The sequence below is a fragment of the Nerophis ophidion genome, linkage group LG04 (genome assembly GCF_033978795.1).
Source record: "Nerophis ophidion isolate RoL-2023_Sa linkage group LG04, RoL_Noph_v1.0, whole genome shotgun sequence".
Classification (NCBI taxonomy): domain Eukaryota; kingdom Metazoa; phylum Chordata; class Actinopteri; order Syngnathiformes; family Syngnathidae; genus Nerophis; species Nerophis ophidion.
In genome coordinates this window covers 1,385,001-1,399,592 of record NC_084614.1, presented here as the reverse complement: position 1 = coordinate 1,399,592, position 14,592 = coordinate 1,385,001, and the positions used below count along the sequence as shown (strand labels likewise).

At 44.2% G+C, this 14,592-nt stretch overlaps 1 protein-coding gene across 2 annotated transcripts in view; it reads right to left on the bottom strand.

Annotated features, from left to right (window-relative positions):
* Positions 1–14,592, bottom strand: part of LOC133550681 (regulating synaptic membrane exocytosis protein 2-like) — a 54,002-nt gene that overhangs the window by 32,063 nt on the left and 7,347 nt on the right. For both annotated transcript variants that reach the window (XM_061896643.1, XM_061896644.1), the window contains 10 exons: positions 11,904–12,034; positions 9,291–9,462; positions 8,016–8,193; positions 7,528–7,596; positions 7,337–7,463; positions 7,161–7,262; positions 6,035–6,085; positions 5,893–5,961; positions 5,775–5,834; positions 5,557–5,660 (listed from right to left, as the gene is read on the bottom strand). In XM_061896643.1, the coding sequence (XP_061752627.1) occupies positions 5,557–5,660; positions 5,775–5,834; positions 5,893–5,961; positions 6,035–6,085; positions 7,161–7,262; positions 7,337–7,463; positions 7,528–7,596; positions 8,016–8,193; positions 9,291–9,462; positions 11,904–12,034 (1,063 nt within the window). The remainder of the gene's footprint in view (positions 1–5,556; positions 5,661–5,774; positions 5,835–5,892; positions 5,962–6,034; positions 6,086–7,160; positions 7,263–7,336; positions 7,464–7,527; positions 7,597–8,015; positions 8,194–9,290; positions 9,463–11,903; positions 12,035–14,592) is intronic.

Sequence of the window (14,592 nt, the reverse complement as noted above, 5' to 3'; positions counted from 1 at the left end):
GTAGAGAGTGGTGTGTAGCGAGTGGTGTGTAGATAGTGGTGTGTAGATAGTGGTGTGTAGAGAGTGTTGTGTAGATAGTGGTGTGTAGATAGTGGTGTGTAGATAGTGGTGTGTAGAGAATGGTGTGTAGAGAATGGTGTGTAGAGAGTGGTGTGTAGAGAGTGGTGTGTAGAGAGTGGTTTGTAGAGAGTGGTGTGTAGAGAATGGTGTGTAGAGAGTGGTGTGTAGAGAGTGGTGTGTAGGTAGTTGTGTGTAGAGAGTGGTGTGTAGAGAGTGGTGTGTAGAGAATGGTGTGTAGAGAGTGGTGTGTAGAGAGTGGTGTGTAGATAGTGGTGTGTAGAAAGTGGTGTGTGGAGAATGGTGTGTAGAGAGTGGTGTGTAGAGAGTGGTGTGTAGAGAATGGTGTGTAGAGAATGGTGTGTAGAGAATGGTGTGTAGAGAATGGTGTGTGGATATTGGTGTGTAGAGAGTGGTGTGTAGAGAGTGGTGTGTAGATAGTGGTGGGTAGATAGTGGTGTGTAGATAGTGGGGTGTAGAGAGTGGTGTGTAGAGAGTGGTGTGTAGATAGTGTTGTGTAGATAGTGGTGTGTAGAGAGTGTTGTCTAGATAGTGTTGTGTAGAGAGTGGTGTGTAGATAGTGGTGTGTAGAGAGTGGTGTGTAGATAGTGGTGTGTAGAGAGTGGTGTGTAGAGAGTGGTGTGTAGAGAGTGGTGTCTAGAGAATGGTGTGTAGAGAGTGGTGTGTAGAGAGTGGTGTGTAGAGAGTGGTTTGTGGAGAATGGTGTGTAGAGAGTGGTGTGTAGAGAATGGTGTGTAGAGAGTGGTGTGTAGAGAGTGGTGTGTAGAGAGTGGTGTGTAGAGAATGGTGTGTAGAGAGTGGTGTGTAGAGAATGGTGAGTAGAGAGTGGTGTGTAGAGAATGGTGTGTAGAGAATGGTGTGTAGATAGTGGTGTGTAGAGAGTGGTGTGTAGACAGTGGTGTGTAGATAGTGGTGTGTAGAGAGTGGTGTGTAGATAGTGGTGGGTAGATAGTGGTGTGTAGATAGTGGTGGGTAGATAGTGGTGTGTAGCGAGTGGTGTGTAGATAGTGGTGTGTAGATAGTGGTGTGTAGAGAGTGTTGTGTAGATAGTGGTGTGTAGAGAGTGGTGAGTAGATAGTGGTGTGTAGATAGTGGTGTGTAGATAGTCGTGTGTAGAGAATGGTGTGTAGAGAATGGTGTGTAGAGAGTGGTGTGTAGAGAGTGGTGTGTAGAGAGTGGTTTGTAGAGAGTGGTGTGTAGAGAATGGTGTGTAGAGAGTGGTGTGTAGAGAGTGGTGTGTAGATAGTTGTGTGTAGAGAGTGGTGTGTAGAGAATGGTGTGTAGAGAGTGGTGTGTAGAGAATGGTGTGTAGAGATTGGTGTGTAGATAGTGGTGTGTAGATAGTGATGTGTAGAGAGTGATGTGTAGATAGTGGTGTGTAGAGAATGGTGTGTAGAGAGTGGTGTGTAGAGAATGGTTTGTAGAGAGTGGTGGGTAGATAGTGGTGTGTAGAGAGTGGTGTGTAGCGAAAGGTGGGTAGAGAGTGGTGTGTAGAGAATGGTGTGTAGAAAGTGGTGTGTAGAGAATGGTGGGTCGAGAGTGGTGTGTAGAGAATGGTGTGTAGAGAGTGGTGTGTAGAGAGTGGTGTGTAGCGAAAGGTGTGTAGAGAATGGTGTGTAGAGAGTGGTGTGTAGCGAAAGGTGGGTAGAGAGTGGTGTGTAGAGAATGGTGTGTAGAGAGTGGTGGGTAGATAGTGGTGTGTAGAGAATGGTGTGTAGAGAGTGGTGTGTAGAGAATGGTGTGTACAGAGTGGTGGGTAGATAATGGTGTGTAGAGAATGGTGTGTAGAGAGTGGTGTGTGGAGAATGGTGTGTAGAGAGTGGTGTGTAGAGAGTGGTGTGTAGAGAATGGTGGGTAGAGAGTGGTGTGTAGAGAGTGGTGTGTAGAGAGTGGTGTGTAGAGAATGGTGGGTAGAGAGTGGTGTGTAGAGAATGGTGTGTAGAGAGGGGTGGGTAGATAGTGGTGTGTAGAGAATGGTGTGTAGAGAGTCGTGTGTAGAGAATGGTGGGTAGAGAGTGGTGTGTAGAGAATGGTGTGTAGAGAGTGGTGTGTAGCAAAAGGTGGGTAGAGAATGGTGTGTAAAGAATGGGGGGTGGAGAATGGTGTGTAGAGAATGGTGGGTAGAGGATGTTAGGTAGTGAATGCGAGTAGTGAATGGTGGGTAGAGAGTGGTGTGTAGAAAATGGTGGGTAGAGAATGGGGGTAGTGAATGGTGTGTAGACAATAGCGTGTAGAGAATGGGGGGTAGAGAGTGGTGTGTAGAGAATGGTGGGTAGACAATAGTGTGTAGAGAATAGTGTGTAGAGAGTGGTGTGTAGAGAATGGTGTGTAGAGAATGGTGGGTAGACAATAGTGTGTAGAGAATGGGGGGTGGAGAATGGTGTGTAGTAATGGTGTGTAGAGAATAGTGGGTAGAGAGTGGTATGTAGAGAATGGTGGGTAGACAATAGTGTGTAGAGAATAGTGTGTAGAGAGTGGTGTGTAGAGAATGGTGGGGTAGACAATAGTGTGTAGAGAATGGGGGGTAGAGAATGGTGTGTAGTGAATGGTGTGTAGAGAATAGTGGGTAGAGAGTGGTATGTAGAGAATGGTGGTAGACAATAGTGTGTAGAGAATAGTGTGTAGAGAGTGGTGTGTAGAGAATGGTGTGTAGAGAATGGTGGGTAGACAATAGTGTGTAGAGAATGGGGGGTAGAGAATGGTGTGTAGTGAATGGTGTGTAGAGAATAGTGTGTAGAGAGTGGTATGTAGAGAATGGTGGGTAGAGAATGGTGGTTATGTGTTGTTGAGGTTGAGTGTTCCATCCAGGAAGTGTGCAGTGTCTTTGTTGGCCTCAATTGTCATCCTTAGTCAGTTATTTTGGAAAATGCGGCATCTTTCTTTTTTGATGATTTCCAAAGCTCTCGGGCTGGCGTTGGCAATGGCCTGCAGCCCCATGTCTCTCTACAGTCCCTGCTCTCTCTACAGCCCCATGTCTCTCTACAGCCCCTGCTCTCTCTACAGCCCCATGTCTCTCTACAGTCCCTGCTCTCTCTACAGTCTTTGTACAGTCCCTGCTCTCTCTACAGCCCCATGTCTCTCTACAGTCCCTGCTCTCTCTACAGTCCCTGCTCTCTCTACAGCCCCATGTCTCTCTACAGCCCCTGCTCTCTCTACAGCCCCATGTCTCTCTACAGTCCCTGCTCTCTCTACAGTCTTTGTACAGTCCCTGCTCTCTCTACAGCCCGATGTCTCTCTACAGTCCCTGCTCTCTCTACAGTCCCTGCTCTCTCTACAGCCCCATGTCTCTCTACAGTCCCTGGTCTCTCTACAGTTCCTGCTCTCTCTACAGCCCCATGTCTCTCTACAGTCCCTGGTCTCTCTACAGTCTTTGTACAGTCCCTGCTCTCTCTACAGCCCCATGTCTCTCTACAGTCCCTGCTCTCTCTACAGCCCCATGTCTCTCTACAGTCCCTGGTCTCTCTACAGTTCCTGCTCTCTGTACAGTCCCTGGTCCCTCTACAGTCCCTGCTCTCTCTACAGTCCCTGCTCTCTCTACAGTCCCTGCTCTCTCTACAGCCCCATGTCTCTCTACAGTCCCTGGTCTCTCTACAGTTCCTGCTCTCTGTACAGTCCCTGGTCTCTCTACAGTCCCTGCTCTCTCTACAGTCCCTGCTCTCTCTACAGCCCCATGTCTCTCTACAGTCCCTGGTCTCTCTACAGTTCCTGCTCTCTGTACAGTCCCTGGTCTCTCTACAGTCCCTGCTCTCTCTACAGCCCCATGTCTCTCTACAGTCCCTGGTCTCTCTACAGTTCCTGCTCTCTGTACAGTCCCTGGTCTCTCTACAGTCCCTGCTCTCTCTACAGCCCCATGTCTCTCTACAGTCCCTGCTCTCTCTACAGTTCCTGCTCTCTGTACAGTCCCTGGTCTCTCTACAGTCCCTGCTCTCTCTACAGTTCCTGCTCTCTGCACAGTCCCTGCTCTCTGTACAGTCCCTCCTCTCTCTACACTCCCATCTTTACTCCTCATTTTGGCAGTTGCCAGACTACTACTACTAGTTGGGTTACCGAAGTATCAAAGTACGGAAGTATGGAAGTGGATAGCAATTGAGCCTCCAGTAGAGACCCACCAGCAAGTAAACCCAGGAAAGTGGACAACATTCTTTGCCAAACAGGCTTGTCAGGATGAAATGATAAATAACAGTTTATCTTTTGAAAAGTTTGATATCATCTGATATCATTTGACTTATTTTTATTTTAGTTTTTAAATATGACCAGGTTGATGTCATTTGAAATATTTTGATATCAGACTGGTTAGTAGTCAATAGTTAATAGCCAGTAAGTACTAACCAGAAGTTAGTAGTCCTAGTTAGTAGTCATTATTGAGGAGTCAGTCATCAATAATTAGTTGTTAGTAATCAGTATTGAGGAGTCAGTTCTTGGTAGTAATTAGTTTATAGTCAGTATATAGTAGTCACAGTTAGTAGTCAGTAGTAGTAGCCACAATGAAAGAGTCATTAGTTAGTAGTCAATAACTAGTAGTTAGCAGTCAGTAAGTATTCAGTAGTCAGCATTGACTTGTAAGTTCTTAGTAATAATTACTTAGCAGCCAGTACTTACTAGCCTGTAGTCAGTATGTAATAATTACAGTTTGTAGTTATTAGTTAGTAGTTACTAGCCAGTAGTTAGTATATATTAGTATTGAGTAATTAGTTGTCAATAATTAGTAGTTAGTAGCCAGAATTGAAGAGTCAGTAGTTAGTTGTCAATAATTTTTACTTAGTAGTCATTATTTCGTTGTAAGTCATTGGTAGTAATTAGTCAGCAACCAGTAGTTTCTAGCCTGTAGTCAGCATATAGTCATTATAGTTCATAATCAGTAGTTAGCAGTCGGTTGTTAATTATATTAGTTAGTAGTTACTAGCCGGAAGTTAGTAGTCAGTCATCAGCATATAGTAGTCATAGTTAGTAGTCATTCATTATCATATACTAGTCATAGTTAGTAATCATTATTGAGGAGTCAGTAGTTAGTAGTCAATAATTAGTAGTTAATAGTCAGTGTTGAGGAGTCAGTAGTTTGTAGACAATAATTAGTAGTTAATGGTCAGTGTTGAGGAGTCAGTAGTTAGTAGTCAATAATTCATATTTTGTAGTCAGTATATAGTAGTCAGCAGTTAATAGTCAATAATTTGTCGTTAGTAGCCAGAATTGAGTAGTCAGTAGTTAGTAGTCAGTATTGAGTTGAAAGTTCTTAGTAGTAATTAGTTATCAGCCAGTAGTTACTCGCCTGTAGTCAGTGAATAGTAATTATGGTTAGTAGTCAGTTTTTAGTAGTAGTTAGATAGTAGTTACTAACCAGTAGTTAGTAGTCAATAGTAGGTATTACTAACCAGTAGTTAGTAGTCAATAGTAGGTAATAGTCAGTAATGAGTCAGTTCTTAGAAGTTATTAGTTGGTATTCAAACGTTAGTTTGTAGTTAGTAGTTTAGCTGATCTTACTTGTGTCTGGAGCACCTTTAGGCGGGAGAGTAGGTAACTGGCGTCCTCGGGACAAGGGGGATCCAATTGGACTCATGTGGACCGATCCATCATGTGGACAAACCCTGTCAGGAAAGCAGAATGAAGACACAGACTTAGATCTAGACCTCTATCTCGGTCCAGTTGTGTGTGCGGAGACGTAGCGCTAGGATTGTGAGGAAGACCAGTGACAGGACTACCTCAGCAGCTCCTCATCAAAAGGTTCCGCTTCAGAGGGGAAGTCTGGGATGAAGTCCTGGCTGAAGAACACAAGTCAGGGTCCCGGATACGACAAGACTCAACCATTGCTGGACTCACCTGTAGTCCTCAAGCGTTCCATTTGCCATCTGGCTGGGCCAGGAAGTGTGGCAGAAACCTCCAGAGTTCCTACACAGAGATGAAGACTTTGTGTTCCTTTCAAGGACTACAAATACTTGCTCTACTGAGATTTGTTCAGGACCTGGCATGAGAGTCCAGAGAGTTGGCCCCAGACCTTCTCCTCAGTAACGTCCTGGAGACACACAGACAATCCAGCGGAGGAGAAGCAACAACAACAACAAATACTACTACTACTACTACTACTACTACTACTACTACTACTACTACTACTACTAGTACTACTACTACTACTACTACTACTAGTACTACTACTACTACTACTACTACTACTACTACTACTACTACTACTACTACTACTAGTACTACTACTACTACTACTACTACTACTACTACTACTACTAGTACTACTACTACTACTACTACTAGTACTACTACTACTACTACTACTACTACTACTGCTACTACTACTAGTACTAGTACTACTACTACTAGTACTACAAAACTACTACTACTACTACTACTACTACTACTAGTACTACTACTACTACTACTACTACTACTACTACTACTACTACTACTAGTACTACTACTACTACTACTACTACTAGTACTACTACTACTACTACTACTACTACTACTACTACTACTACTACTACTACTACTAGTACTACTACTACTACTACTACTACTACTACTACTACTACTAGTACTACTACTACTACTACTACTAGTACTACTACTACTACTACTACTACTACTGCTACTACTACTAGTACTAGTACTACTACTACTAGTACTACAAAACTACTACTACTACTACTACTACTACTACTACTACTACTACTAGTACTACTACTACTACTACTACTACTACTACTACTACTACTACTACTAGTACTACTACTACTACTACTACTACTAGTACTACTACTACTACTACTACTACTACTACTACTACTACTACTACTAGTACTACTACTACTACTACTACTACTACTACTACTACTACTAGTACTACTACTACTACTACTACTAGTACTACTACTACTACTACTACTACTACTGCTACTACTACTAGTACTAGTACTACTACTACTAGTACTACAAAACTACTACTACTACTACTACTACTACTACTACTACTACTACTAGTACTACTACTACTACTACTACTACTACTACTGCTACTACTACTACTACTACTACTACTAGTAGTACTAGTACTACAAAACCCTTGTGCTCCTAACCTGTCCAGGCTGCTGTAGTGGCCCACGTCAGAGTGATTTGGACTGAGCTTGGAGCCTCGCAGCAGCCGGACAGCATCCTTGCGGTACAACGGCTGAAGAGCACTGGCAGCGGGGGAGAAGTCGGGGATGGACCAGTCATTGGTTGAACTTTCACCTGGACTACTAGACACGCCCACCTGTGAGGAGCTAAATGGTTGGGTGACCGGGACCTCGGCAGGACCGGGTCAGGTGCCGAGCCGTGACTCAAGGGCTCCCTCAGAGAATGGGCGGAGCTGTGGTGGCTCCGCCCATTGTGTCGGGACTCTGGGAAGGATAAAGGAAGAATGAAAACTCTGAGCGTGCGAATCCAAGGACGAGGTGAGCTCACCTGTTACCAGGTCCAAGCCTTCCTCACAGTCGTAGTCCCAAACGTCTGCGTCGCTGAGGCGCTGAGAACCTGACAGCAACTTTTCATTTATTCAGATTTACCATCAATATATGTATATATTGTTGACTTACAATATATATATATATATATATATATATATATATATATATATATATATATATATATATATATATATATATATATATATATATATATGTATATGTATATATATATATATATATATATATATATATATATATATATATATATATATATATATGTGTTGTTTACTCATCTTCACCCAGTATTATGTGAGTATATGACCAGTATTATGTGAGTATATGACCAGTATTATGTGAGTATATGACAAATACTATGTGAGTATATAACCAGTATATGACAAGTACTATGATAGAATTACTGGATGTGTACCCACAGTACATATGAGCAGTATGGGGCAAGTACTAGGATAGTATAATAGTACTCACAGTAGAGTCTCCTGGCAGTAGTAGGAGTAGTAGTAGTAGTACTATGATGCAGTACATTCCTGTTCAGGCAGGAGGACGAGGACGAGTGTCTTCTTGGCAGAGAAGTAACCTTTGACCTCTGAACTTTGTACCAATGTGGTTGGTCGTCTAAGAGGGCCGACTCCAGTCTGATCAGGACCTGGACAACACTTGATGTATTACTACATTTATACATGTACTATAGTACTACATGTAGGAGGGCCGACTCTAGTCTGATCAGGTACTGAACAATATGTATACACCTACTATATTTTATATATATATATATATATAAGAAAAATATTCAACAAAAATATTCAACAAGAACAACATTAAATTGAGCTACAGCTGTATGAATAACATGCAACAAATCATTTCAAACCACAACAAAGCAATTGCAAAAGGACTGCCCACCCCCAGACTAAACCACTCTGAAACCAATAAGGAATGTAATTGTCACAAGAAACCTGATTGCCCTCTCAACGGAAGGTGCTTACAGACATCAGTCGTTTACCAAGCAAAGGTAATACGCAAGGACATTAACACATCCGACACGTACGTAGGATTAACCGAAGGAGCGTTCAAAACAAGATGGAATAATCACAAGGCCTCCTTTAGAAACCAGACTTTGCAGAATTCTACAGAACTCAGCAAACACATTTGGAACCTCAAAGACAATAATGTTGAATATTCAATAACATGGCAAATTCTTGCATCCAGCACACCTTACAACAGTGGTAATAAAAGATGCAACCTATGCTTAAAAGAGAAACTGTTTATTATATATCATCCAGACCTGTCATCCCTCAACAAGCGCAGTGAAATCATTTCAACATGCCGTCACAGACGGAAATACCTCCTAGGTAACACATGAGCCAATCACCACGCCCCTACACCTGCCTGTACCCACCCACTCTGTGCCCTATATAAACCATTGTATGTGAATGCTTCCATTAAAATCTCCTGATGATTGAGGGAACCCCTCATGAAACAGTTCTGTAGAGATGAAGTAGTCTTGTGATTTTTTCCCACACCTACATATATATATATATATATATATATATATATATATATATATATATATATATATATATATATATATATATATATATATATATATATATATATATATACTGTATATATCCCACTATGTGATGAAGTATTCCAGCAGCTGGTCCACTAAAGGTTGTAAGTGTTGTTGTTGTTGGTGCATCCAAATGTTCCCTCAGGGTCTTGAGTTCCATGTCATGTTCTCACCTCTCCAAGAAAGTGACTCTCCTCCTCTCGGCCTCCAGCTTGATCCCAAACAGTCAACTCCAACATCCGGTCCGGGATCTCGCGCGGGTGGACAGTGGAGTACACGAAAGTCTGATTCCAGCGAGGTTCTGTCAGCTTCTTCACAGTCTTGGTCCTGCGCCTGCTCTTGTCACTGGTGTGAAGGGGGAGTTAGGTAGACTCCAGCAGTGGAGCTAGGTAGACTCCAGCAGTGGAGCTAGGTAGACTCCAGCAGTGGAGCTACATAGACTCCAGCAGTAGAGCTAAGTAGACTCCAGCAGTGGAGCTACATAGACTCCAGCAGTGGAGCTAGGTAGACTCCAGCAGTAGAGCTAAGTAGACTCCAGCAGTGGAGCTAGGTAGACTCCTTCAGTGGAGCTAGGTAGACTCCAGCAGTGGAGCTAGGTAGACTCCAGCAGTGGTGCTACATAGACTCCAGCAGTGGAGCTAGGTAGACTCCAGCAGTAGAGCTAAGTAGACTCCAGCAGTGGAGCTAGGTAGACTCCAGCAGTGGAGCTACAGAGACTCCAGCAGTGGAGCTAGGTAGACTCCAGCAGTGGAGCTAGGTAGACTCCAGCAGTGGAGCTAGGTAGACTCCAGCAGTGGAGCTAGGTAGACTCCTTTAGTGGAGCTAGGTAGACTCCAGCAGTGGAGCTAGGTAGACTCCAGCAGTGGAGTTAGGTAGACTCCAGCAGTGGAGCTAGGTAGACGCCTTCAGTGGAGCTAGGTAGACTCCAGCAGTGGAGCTAGGTAGATTCCAGCAGTGGAGCTAGGTAGACTCCAGCAGTGGAGCTAGGTAGACTCCAGCAGTGGAGTTAGGTAGACTCCAGCAGTGGAGCTAGGTAGACTCCAGCAGTGGAGTTAGGTAGACTCCAGCAGTGGAGTTAGGTAGACTCCAGCAGTGGAGCTAGGTAGACTCCAGCAGTGGAGTTAGGTAGACTCCAGCAGTGGAGCTAGGTAGACTCCAGCAGTGGAGCTAGGTAGACTCCAGCAGTGGAGTTAGGTAGACTCCAGCAGTGGAGCTAGGTAGACTCCAGCAGTGGAGCTAGGTAGACTCCAGCAGTGGAGCTAGGTAGACTCCAGCAGTGGAGCTAGGTAGACGCCTTCAGTGGAGCTAGGTAGACTCCAGCAGTGGAGCTAGGTAGATTCCAGCAGTGGAGCTAGGTAGACTCCAGCAGTGGAGCTAGGTAGACTCCAGCAGTGGAGTTAGGTAGACTCCAGCCGTGGAGCTAGGTAGACTCCAGCAGTGGAGTTAGGTAGACTCCAGCAGTGGAGCTAGGTAGACTCCAGCAGTGGAGCTAGGTAGACTCCAGCAGTGGAGTTAGGTAGACTCCAGCAGTGGAGCTAGGTAGACTCCAGCAGTGGAGTTAGGTAGACTCCAGCAGTGGAGCTAGGTAGACTCCAGCAGTGGAGCTAGGTAGACTCCAGCAGTGGAGTTAGGTAGACTCCAGCAGTGGAGCTAGGTAGACTCCAGCAGTGGAGCTAGGTAGACTCCAGCAGTGGAGCTAGGTAGACTCCAGCAGTGGAGCTAGGTAGACTCCAGCAGTGGAGCTACATAGACTCCAGCAGTGGAGCTAGGTAGACTCCAGCAGTGGAGCTAGGTAGACTCCAGCAGTGGAGCTAGGTAGACTCCAGCAGTGGAGCTAGGTAGACTCCAGCAGTGGAGCTACAGAGACTCCAGCAGTGGAGCTACAGAGACTCCAGCAGTGGAGCTAGGTAGACTCCAGCAGTGGAGCTAGGTAGACTCCAGCAGTGGAGCTAGGTAGACTCCTTCAGTGGAGCTAGGTAGACTCCAGCAGTGGAGCTAGGTAGACTCCAGCTGTGGAGTTAGGTAGACTCCAGCAGTGGAGCTAGGTAGACGCCTTCAGTGGAGCTAGGTAGACTCCAGCAGTGGAGCTAGGTAGACTCCAGCAGTGGAGCTAGGTAGACTCCAGCAGTGGAGCTAGGTAGACTCCAGCAGTGGAGCTACATAGACTCCAGCAGTGGAGTTAGGTAGACTCCAGCAGTGGAGCTAGGTAGACGCCTTCAGTGGAGCTATGTAGACTCCAGCAGTGGAGCTAGGTAGACTCCAGCAGTGGAGCTAGGTAGACTCCAGCAGTGGAGCTAGGTAGACTCCAGCAGTGGAGCTAGGTAGACTCCAGCAGTGGAGTTAGGTAGACTCCAGCAGTGGAGCTAGGTAGACTCCAGCAGTGGAGTTAGGTAGACTCCAGCAGTGGAGTTAGGTAGACTCCAGCAGTGGAGCTAGGTAGACTCCAGCAGTGGAGTTAGGTAGACTCCAGCAGTGGAGCTAGGTAGACTCCAGCAGTGGAGCTAGGTAGACTCCAGCAGTGGAGTTAGGTAGACTCCAGCAGTGGAGCTAGGTAGACTCCAGCAGTGGAGTTAGGTAGACTCCAGCAGTGGAGCTAGGTAGACTCCAGCAGTGGAGCTAGGTAGACTCCAGCCGTGGAGCTAGGTAGACTCCAGCCGTGGAGCTAGGTAGACTCCAGCAGTGGAGTTAGGTAGACTCCAGCAGTGGAGCTAGGTAGACTCCAGCAGTGGAGCTAGGTAGACTCCAGCAGTGGAGCAAGGTAGACTCCAGCAGGGGGAGCAGCTTACCTTCTGTCAGGTAAGAAGTAGATCTGGACGTAAAGGTTCCTGGAGCGCTGGTCTGCTCGAGCAGGAAGTTCTTTTGCTCCAAGGACGGTGACCATCAGCTGATGGCCGACGTGATCCAGCCACAGCTTGACCTGCAAGCCACACGGTCCTTGGACTAGGACTAGGACTAGGAGTACTTCTACACCTTCTACCATTTCATGTTTGCTGTGGAAGTATTCCTAGAAGTTTTACAAAGGAGCTCTGCTAGGTGAGAACCATGCTGAGTGCCAAGCAGGGTTCCTCTTTTGATAGTCTTTGGTACACTGTCTGTTGGTAACTTTGGTACACTGTCTGTTGGTAACTTTGGTACACTGTCTGTTGGTAACTTTGGTACACTGTCTATTGGTAACTTTGGTACACTGTCTATTGGTAACTTTGGTACACTGTCTATTGGTAACTTTGGTACACTGTCTATTGGTAACTTTGGTACACTGTCTATTGGTAACTTTGGTACACTGTCTATTGGTAACATTGGTACACTGTCTGTTGGTAACTTTGGTACACTGTCTATTGGTAACTTTGGTACACTGTCTGTTGGTAACTTTGGTACACTGTCTATTGGTAACTTTGGTACACTGTCTATTGGTAACTTTGGTACACTGTCTATTGGTAACTTTGGTACACTGTCTATTGGTAACATTGGTACACTGTCTGTTGGTAACTTTGGTACACTGTCTATTGGTAACTTTGGTACACTGTCTGTTGGTAACTTTGGTACACTGTCTATTGGTAACTTTGGTACACTGTCTATTGGTAACTTTGGTACACTGTCTATTGGTAACTTTGGTACACTGTCTATTGGTAACTTTGGTACACTGTCTATTGGTAACTTTGGTACACTGTCTGTTGGTAACTTTGGTACACTGTCTATTGGTAACTTTGGTACACTGTCTGTTGGTAACTTTGGTACACTGTCTATTGGTAACTTTGGTACACTGTCTATTGGTAACTTTGGTACACTGTCTATTGGTAACTTTGGTACACTGTCTATTGGTAACATTGGTACACTGTCTGTTGGTAACTTTGGTACACTGTCTATTGGTAACTTTGGTACACTGTCTGTTGGTAACTTTGGTACACTGTCTGTTGGTAACTTTGGTACACTGTCTATTGGTAACTTTGGTACACTGTCTATTGGTAACTTTGGTACACTGTCTATTGGTAACTTTGGTACACTGTCTATTGGTAACTTTGGTACACTGTCTATTGGTAACTTTGGTACACTGTCTATTGGTAACATTGGTACACTGTCTGTTGGTAACTTTGGTACACTGTCTATTGGTAACTTTGGTACACTGTCTGTTGGTAACTTTGGTACACTGTCTATTGGTAACTTTGGTACACTGTCTATTGGTAACTTTGGTACACTGTCTATTGGTAACTTTGGTACACTGTCTATTGGTAACATTGGTACACTGTCTGTTGGTAACTTTGGTACACTGTCTATTGGTAACTTTGGTACACTGTCTGTTGGTAACTTTGGTACACTGTCTATTGGTAACTTTGGTACACTGTCTATTGGTAACTTTGGTACACTGTCTATTGGTAACTTTGGTACACTGTCTATTGGTAACTTTGGTACACTGTCTATTGGTAACTTTGGTACACTGTCTGTTGGTAACTTTGGTACACTGTCTATTGGTAACTTTGGTACACTGTCTGTTGGTAACTTTGGTACACTGTCTATTGGTAACTTTGGTACACTGTCTATTGGTAACTTTGGTACACTGTCTATTGGTAACTTTGGTACACTGTCTATTGGTAACATTGGTACACTGTCTGTTGGTAACTTTGGTACACTGTCTATTGGTAACTTTGGTACACTGTCTGTTGGTAACTTTGGTACACTGTCTATTGGTAACTTTGGTACACTGTCTATTGGTAACTTTGGTACACTGTCTATTGGTAACTTTGGTACACTGTCTATTGGTAACTTTGGTACACTGTCTATTGGTAACTTTGGTACACTGTCTATTGGTAACATTGGTACACTGTCTGTTGGTAACTTTGGTACACTGTCTATTGGTAACTTTGGTACACTGTCTGTTGGTAACTTTGGTACACTGTCTATTGGTAACTTTGGTACACTGTCTATTGGTAACTTTGGTACACTGTCTATTGGTAACTTTGGTACACTGTCTATTGGTAACTTTGGTACACTGTCTATTGGTAACATTGGTACACTGTCTGTTGGTAACTTTGGTACACTGTCTATTGGTAACTTTGGTACACTGTCTGTTGGTAACTTTGGTACACTGTCTATTGGTAACTTTGGTACACTGTCTATTGGTAACTTTGGTACACTGTCTATTGGTAACTTTGGTACACTGTCTATTGGTAACATTGGTACACTGTCTGTTGGTAACTTTGGTACACTGTCTATTGGTAACTTTGGTACACTGTCTGTTGGTAACTTTGGTACACTGTCTATTGGTAACTTTGGTACACTGTCTATTGGTAACTTTGGTACACTGTCTATTGGTAACTTTGGTACACTGTCTATTGGTAACATTGGTACACTGTCTGTTGGTAACTTTGGTACACTGTCTGTTGGTAACTTTGGTACACTGTCTATTGGTAACTTTGGTACACTGTCTATTGGTAACTTTGGTACACTGTCTATTGGTAACTTTGGTACACTGTCTGTTGG